The sequence below is a fragment of the Lipotes vexillifer genome, unplaced genomic scaffold (genome assembly GCF_000442215.2).
Source record: "Lipotes vexillifer unplaced genomic scaffold, Lipotes_vexillifer_v1.1 scaffold671, whole genome shotgun sequence".
Lineage (NCBI taxonomy): Eukaryota > Metazoa > Chordata > Mammalia > Artiodactyla > Lipotidae > Lipotes > Lipotes vexillifer.
In genome coordinates, this window is record NW_006782851.1 from 2,971,594 (window position 1) to 2,979,186 (window position 7,593).

The following is a 7,593-nucleotide window of genomic DNA, read 5'->3' on the forward strand; positions in this document are numbered from 1 at the left end:
CCCCCCCCCCCCCAAATCCGTATCTTGCAATCCTAACCCCCAAGGCGATGGCGCTTGGAGGAGGGGCCTGTGGGAGGTGATCAGGTCATGAGGGGGGAGCCCTCATGAGCGGGATTTGTGCCTTTATCAACAAGGCCCCAGAGAGCACCCTCACCCCATCCTCCAGGTGAGGACACAGTGTCTTCACCATCTAGGAGCCAGGAAGTGGGCCTCGCCAGACACTGAGTCTGCCCACGCCTTATCTCGGACTTCCAGCCTCCAGGACTGTTGAGAAATAAATGCCTGTTGTTCATAAGCCACTCAGTTCATGGCATTTTGTTACATCAGCCCGAGCTGACTAAGGCAGCCAGGAGTTGGCCGTGAACCTATGGGGGCAGGCCCTGGGCTCAGCACCTTCTCCTGTTCCCTCTCCATCTCGACGTGAGCTTCTCCACGAAGACTCTCCCAGCTGTGTCCCAACGTACGTGCTCTTGCCTCTCCTCGGAGGCCCTGGGGTCTCTGGGTTTGGTGTCTCTGGTTTCTTCACCCCCCAGCACTGACCACAAGACTTCACACCAGGAACCAATGAAAAGCTCAAGTCCTCACTCTCCCAGTAGCCACGATTTGACATCCCGACAGGCAGGCGGGAAACCCAGCATCACCTTACAAGATGAATGAACTGCCCCTTCATAAATTAGTTCCTACTCAGACCTGCTTCCTCCTCGAAGTAATGTCTGTCCCGCCTGCCCCTGACCTTGCTGCTTGGTAGGTCAGACTCTAGTTGATGATGGATTTCAAAAAGACTGGAGAGCACTATGGAATAAAAAGCAAATCCATCATAAATTGGAGAGCCGATCTCAGGTTAGATGGAAGGCTTTCTGCAGTTAGTAGAAATGATCCTGGAGAACCACTGAATTGTTTGTCAACCTGCTGACAAATGAGCTTGGGCAGAGCTGGATTAATTAATCACAGAAGACAAATCTGAGGAGAGTGTCGAGACAGGCATTTTGAGGGAATTCTGTGAACATCACAGGACTAAAAAAAGCCCTCCAGGTATCAAAATATGCCCTCACATATCTTCGCAGACACAACCTTCTTTGCTCCAGGAAGGCTGCTCTTCCCCAGGTGTTCGGGCTCCCATCCTGCGCACAGCTGCCTTGTCCAGAAGGGCTGCCTTGTATGTGAGCCCCAGGCGAGATCAGCATGACGGAACCTCATGGAGACGGCGGTGGCAGCTGCCCCGTAGATAAATCGGAGGATGTCCATCTCAACCCATCTCTCTACAGTTTCCTGGGAGAGAGTGTGGGGGGATGGGGGAGAGGTGCATTCCTCCTCCTGTTACAGCTGGGAGTGCAGGGAAGGAAGCAGACGGGTGCCCGGAACCCAAGATAGCATCCACAATGGAACTTCATGTCTTCGCAGATTCACCCGTATGTGTGAGATATGTATACGTATACGTATATATATCAAAAGGAGACATGAGAAGAGAAAACAATTTTGAGAGCGCCGTGGGCACCCCCTCCATGGTTCCTCTCTGTGAGCGCACGTCCAGGAGTGGGTGACACGGGGAAGACGGAACCCTCCAATTGCCCAGGGTGCTTTCGTTTCCTCCTGTCTTCTGTAGGACGAGCCTCTTACAGACGCAAGCGTTAAATATTTCCAACAACACGGCCCCTGAACAGAATCCAAGTTTTCTCTTTCCTTCCTCCTTCTTGCCATTCTCCTCAAGGTCTCCTCCTCTTCTTCTGCCCTCCCCCACTCTTTTTCATAACATCCTTTTTCCCTTTGGGGCTTATGCATAATCCTCAATGATAAATGTGGCAATATCTGGGCTCCACTGGAGTTATAGAGTACTACTAACCCTAGATGACAAGAAAGCAGACCTCCCTCCATGTACTTTTAGAAGGGGCTTTAATCATTACATCCCGGTGTCCCCTCCCTTGGGGACTACCTCCCCCGCGACCCCCCACCCCGGGAGGACAGCTCACCTGCCGGCAGCGTGGAGAACTCCACGAAGGCCTCCCTCGTCTCCCTCTGCTCCAGGGGCAGCTGCCAGGGCATCTGGTGGGGCTTGGCCAGGACCTTCACCTTGTAAGCCGCGTTGGGCCTGAGGTTGCAGAGCTGGTAATTGTAGCTGGGGGCCCGGACGACGTCCAGCTCCTGCTCATTGAGGAAGATGACATGGCTGTAGTTGCTGTTGGTGGGCACCCAGGAGAGCTGGGCGGAGACCTGCGTGATGTTGTCCACACGCAGGTGGGACGGTGCCACCACCACGTCCTTGCCCACCAGCAGCGTGCAGCGCAGCTCGTCCGAGCTGCCCCGGCTGGTGACGCACTGCACGGAGATGCGGTAGGTGCAGGCTGCCATGTTCAGCTTCTCCACCAGGGCCTTGGTCCTGCCACCCAGCGCCAGGCTCAGGCGCGTCTCTGCGTCCACCAGCACGTTGTAGGTGCCCACAGTCCCCCAGCCCGGGGGCACCGCCGGGGGCTCCCAGCCCACAATGACACTTTTGGCAAGTTGTTTGATGAGGGTGATTTTCCGAGGGTAAGGCACGATGTCTTCTCCGATGTCATCGATGTTCGTGTCCAGCGTCCCCGCCCCGTGGTCAGAGGGGCCGGAGTCCGTGTGCGTCGGGGAGTGGAGGTCCAGGATGCGCTCCCCCTCCGAGCTGACGCCGGCTTGGCTGAAGTTCTGATCCTGGTCTTTCCCCAGAGTGGTTGCCAGTCGAGACTCGTCCTGGACAAAATCCACGAAGTTGGAGGGCACCAGGCCCCTCTGCCCGTCCAGGAGCTCGCCTGTGGGGTACGAGGACAGGGTTACCGCCCAACTGTCCCATGGGGGCCCGAGGGCCTGCAGTGGAGTCTGCGCCTCCCCGCAAGGGGACTGCTGTACGGAAAGCAGCAGGGGTCACAGTGGATTCCTCAGCCCTTTACAGGAATCACTCCAGCATCACCTCTTCGGGACCCCCGCCCCTGCGCCAGAACCCCGCAACCTGCCATCTGCCACCCCACCAGTGAGGCTGGCTTCCCCCGTAGCTCCCAGCACACCGCGGCCAGCCACCTGCGTATGTGTGTGTCAACGCCCCGCTTCCAACGGGGACGAAGGCCCTGTGTGTCAACGCCCCGCTTCCAACGGGGACGAAGCTCTGGGAGGACAGGGAACTCTGTTCCCTGCTAGATCTGCAGGGACACCTGGCACAGGGTAGGTGCTCAGTATGAGTTTGTCAGAAGGACAAACAACACGCAAACTGCGTGGGTTTGGAGGCTAAAAAAATTACACACCTTACTCTGATTTTTGATTAGGTGATCACACAAACAGGAATTAAAAGGTGAATTTCCCCCGCCTTGCAGAGCAATGTGTCTGTCTTGGCGAAATTCCCGACATGTGTCCGTTTGGTGAGAGACGATCAATTTGGTCCCAGAACCACCTGGAGGCTGAGTGGCCCAAAAAATGCCACCAAACTAGCTCTCGTGGCCGCGGGCAGTCACTGCGGGGACCATTTTTTAGTTCTTGAAATGGTCTAATTTCTTTGCGTTCTCTTTGTTCATGGGGCTCGGAAGCCTGCTGCGAGCAGAGCCGTGGAAAACTGAGAAGCGTTTGGAAGAGCTTCAGAGATGACACAGTTTAGGTGAGCTCGCGACACCAGTGGGAAAGGGCTGTTTCCCCTGGCACGTCGCAGAAAGGGCTTGACTGGGGGTCCGGGGACCCGGGAGGCTGGGCAGCATGGAACGAAGGGTGGGGTCTGCTCCCAGTAGACACATGCACACGTCAAGGGACGTGCGACGGGCCCGGGCGAGAGGGATGCTGACCACTGAGTCGGTCCCGAGTCTCCCAGGATCAACGAGGATCTCTGTTTCTGCTCCTGTCCCCAGCTAGAGGGCGGGTCTTGAGATGTCAGTCTTTGCCTCAAGGATGCTCGGAAAACACAGCCTCATTTGACACAAGGAACGCCGAGAAGGAGGAGGGTGGGAATGACAGCAAATCCTATGTACCAGGCCGCATCCTCAGACCCCACGTCTGCTTCCTCATTTATCGCCACAGCCGCCCCTTAAGGTGGCCACCGCGACCATCTGCATCCCCATAGTGAGGGGAGGTGAGCTTGCCACTGTCATGTGGACAACGGAACGCTGAGCTCTGCCGCCTGCCTTTCATCCGGCCTCTGGAAAGTCTATGTGGGCACAGTGCCTGGCTCAAATACTCTAGAGAATTCCAACGAGGGTTATCTGGCAGCCGCCTTGGGCACACAGTTCTCCCCTGGTGCGCACATCGGTGATGGCAATGTGAATTTGTGTTAAGAGTTCAAGGAGTTTTGCCACCAGTTGTGGTGAAATTTCTCGGGAGGCCTACCCACAGCTGTGCCACTGTTTTTCCGGTAACTAATGGAAACCAAGAATTTCAATGACCCCAGGTTCTGGCACCTTCAGAAAAACAGCCCAGGCTGGGCTGCCGCTCACCGACCTCAGCGGAGGCCACCTGGTCTCGGGGCCCATCAACCCCAGGACAAGAGTCAAGAGTGTGGCCATCAGCTCCAGGGAAACTCCAGGAGGTCACGCAAGAGAAACCTGCTAGTTTAGCAAGAAACAATTTTTTTCTGCTCGGACGGACAGGAGGAAACCGAGACCCTTCTGTTAGGGCAATGGGAGAGTTTAGGGAACCGAGGAATCTGGATTTATGAAGCTCCTGGGGATGTCCCACGTTCATCCTCTAGCTACAAAAGTGACCAAGGTTATGAGTTTTGGGCAGAGGAATTCCCATTTCCTGATCTCACACCGCACAAGGTGCAGGAAGTGGTCAGGCAGGACACGGGGCTGGACCACCCTAGGTTAACAACAGAGGCTGAAGGTCAGTGGGATCGCTGTGAACCAGACGAGGTCCCCTGAAAGGGTCCCTGGCCCTGCCTCGGAGAAGGTGCTGGGCTGTAAGAGAGGCGGGGAGGAGAGACCCTCATCTGTCAGCCCCACGTGTCTGCGGGAGCTCCTGGGAAGCTCTGGACGTGAACATGAGAAGGTATCCACCCCGTATCAGAGGGCTGCTTGGGGTTAAAAACAGGAAACCCCACTCAATCAGACAAAAGGGGAACAAACACCTCGTAACTCCCGAGGGCGGGAGGGTCAGAGCAGAGGCTGGGGCGGCCGGGAGTGATGGGCGGCCCGGCCCTGGCCTGGCCTGTGTGCGCCACCTGCCCACCGCGCTCTCACTGACCTTCATAGAAGCCGTCCTCATCCATGTCTCCATAGACGTAGAGGTACCTCCCCGCCGTGAGGGGCAGCTCAGCCTCTGGGTTCTCATTTGGCCCGTCGAAGGGGTTGTAACTAGAGAGAGAAACAAAACCCATTCAGTAATGCTCTGGATGGAGACCGACCCCAGCCCATCCCTTGCAGAGCTCGGGGCCTCCTCCCTGCTGTCGCCAGGACATTTTGGACCCACGCGATGGTTCGGTGCTCGTGGATTGTCAATGCACTGTAAGCTCAGGCCATCAGTAACTCAACTCACACAGATTTCATGCTACATGGTAGTTCTGGAAGCAAGCTGTACACTGAGTCCTTTGTATCAGATGACATTTAAATGACTCCACATTATATTTTTAAATAAATTTCCAAATCAGCAAGCAAATAAAAAAGTAAATAATCCTATAATCGTTCAATATATATTATCGATCACAGGTAGAATCATATGACATATTCTCTTTAGTCACCTGCTTACTCTTTACACTTTGCAACATGACATGATTATCTTTCCCCTCATGAAATATTCTATCATATCCTTTTTGATGGCTGTATAATACTCCACTGAAGAGATTAACATACTTTATTTAACCAATTTCCTATGTTGGGCATTGATATTTCTTCAAACTTTTGGCTGATATAATCAGTGCTGCATCCAATATCCTTATCAACGTATGTTGCACACCTGCCCACTTTCTTCCTAAAGATAAGTCCCTAGGTAGTATATTTGTTTGGTCAAAGTCCTGCACATTTTAGAGGTCTTGGGTATGTACAGCCAAAATGTTCTAAAAACGGATGCACATTTTGTCTTCCCCTCCCCACTAGGACTGTAAAATGCCCACTTCTCAAATCCTCAAAATACTGGAATTAACTTTTTTAAAGTCATGTCCAACTTGCAGATAAAACATGTGAGATGAATTTTTGATTTTCTAATTTTTAAAGGGTCAATTAATTTAAAATAACAGGAAAGGACTCAACAAGAAAAAGTGACATCAGTGATCGTGGGAGATGATCACTTAAACAAAAAGAAGAAAGGGTGTCACTCAGCGTCCTGTCACCCAAAGGGTGTCACTCAGCGTCCTGTCACCCAAGGGTGAAGCCGCAGCAGCTCCCCTGGGGGCCAGCAGCCCCGTGAGGTACCAGCACTTTCCTCTGTGTGTTTTATTTGATCCCCATCGACGCTCAATGAGGAGAGCAGAGATGATGATATTCTCATTCCCAATTCTCATTCTCATGGCCAGCTGAAGTGTAATGACTTGTCCAAAGCCATACGCTCACTGGGAGGTGTGGGTGGGAGCAGAACGAAGGTCTCCTGACCCTCACCCTGTGTGGGTTTAACCACACCACGTCGCCCTGTCCCTTGGAGTCCAGAGGCCCAGGGATGTCGTCCAGCGCCCTGAGGGTTTTACTGAGTCAGTGACTGCTGGGGCATCTGCATCAGGATGGAAAGCAAAGCAGACGGACGTATGATGTGAAAGCCCAGCGGGTGGAGTGAAACCAAACGTGGTTTCTGGCAGAGGGAATGGCACGTGCAAAGGCCAGGAGGACGGGAGGGGGTCCCCCAGCTGCTGGAGAAAGGACGGGTGAGGGTAGGAGCGCTGGGGGCCGTGGGTCGGAGGGGCCACATCGGTATGGATTTAACCTCCAGAGCTAATAGCTATCGGGAAGGAGTCGTCACCTACGGGGTGATGTGATCGCATTTGCGTTTTGCAGAGGGGTCTCTCTGATGCCGTGTGGATGGGGTCTAGCTGGGCAGGGAGTGTCCTTAGAGGAGATGGAAGGGGGGCTGCCTGGGGAGGGGAGCAGGGTCCCGGAGGACTCGAAGCTTTCTGGCTTCAGGAGGTGCAGATGTGGGTGCAGTTACTGGGCAGGGGCTGGCGGGAGTGGGGCTGGATGCGGGGAGACGGGAGGCCCAGGGTGCAGTTCCAGGCGCCTTACGCTGCCTAGGCTCAGAGGGGCTGTGGCTGCAGGTGGAGCCTGGAGTGGTCCACGTGCAGAAGAGGTCGCCCAAGTGGGGAGGATGGAGCAGGAAGACAGGGAACGGGGCCCAGGCTTCAGGAGGCCGCACATCACTCTCAGGAAGAGAAGTCTCAGCTGGTGGGAAAGAGGGTGGAAGAGGCCAGCATGGGGAGGGGACCGTGGGCACAGAGGGGAACTGTGCACCGATGACGGAGTCCACATCCATCAGGGGTTGATGCATAAAATGCAGTCTCCCCAGGCTTCCCTGGTGGCACAGTGGTTGAGAGTCCGCCTGCCGATGCAGGGGATGCGGGTTCGTGCCCCGGTCCGGGAAGATCCCACGCGCCGTGGAGCGGCTGGGCCCGTGAGCCATGGCCGCTGAGCCTGCGCTCCGCAGCGGCAGAGGCCACAACAGTGAGAGGCCCGCGTT

General features: G+C 55.1%; 1 protein-coding gene across 1 annotated transcript in view; it reads right to left on the reverse strand.

The window, feature by feature from the left end:
* RIMBP2 (RIMS binding protein 2) overlaps window positions 1-7,593 on the reverse strand; it is a 112,326-nt gene that overhangs the window by 35,391 nt on the left and 69,342 nt on the right. Inside the window, exons 7-8 of the mRNA XM_007455449.1 lie at window positions 5,182-5,291; window positions 1,968-2,774 (exon numbers count right to left, since the gene is read on the reverse strand). Of these exons, the coding sequence (XP_007455511.1) occupies window positions 1,968-2,774; window positions 5,182-5,291 (917 nt within the window). The remainder of the gene's footprint in view (window positions 1-1,967; window positions 2,775-5,181; window positions 5,292-7,593) is intronic.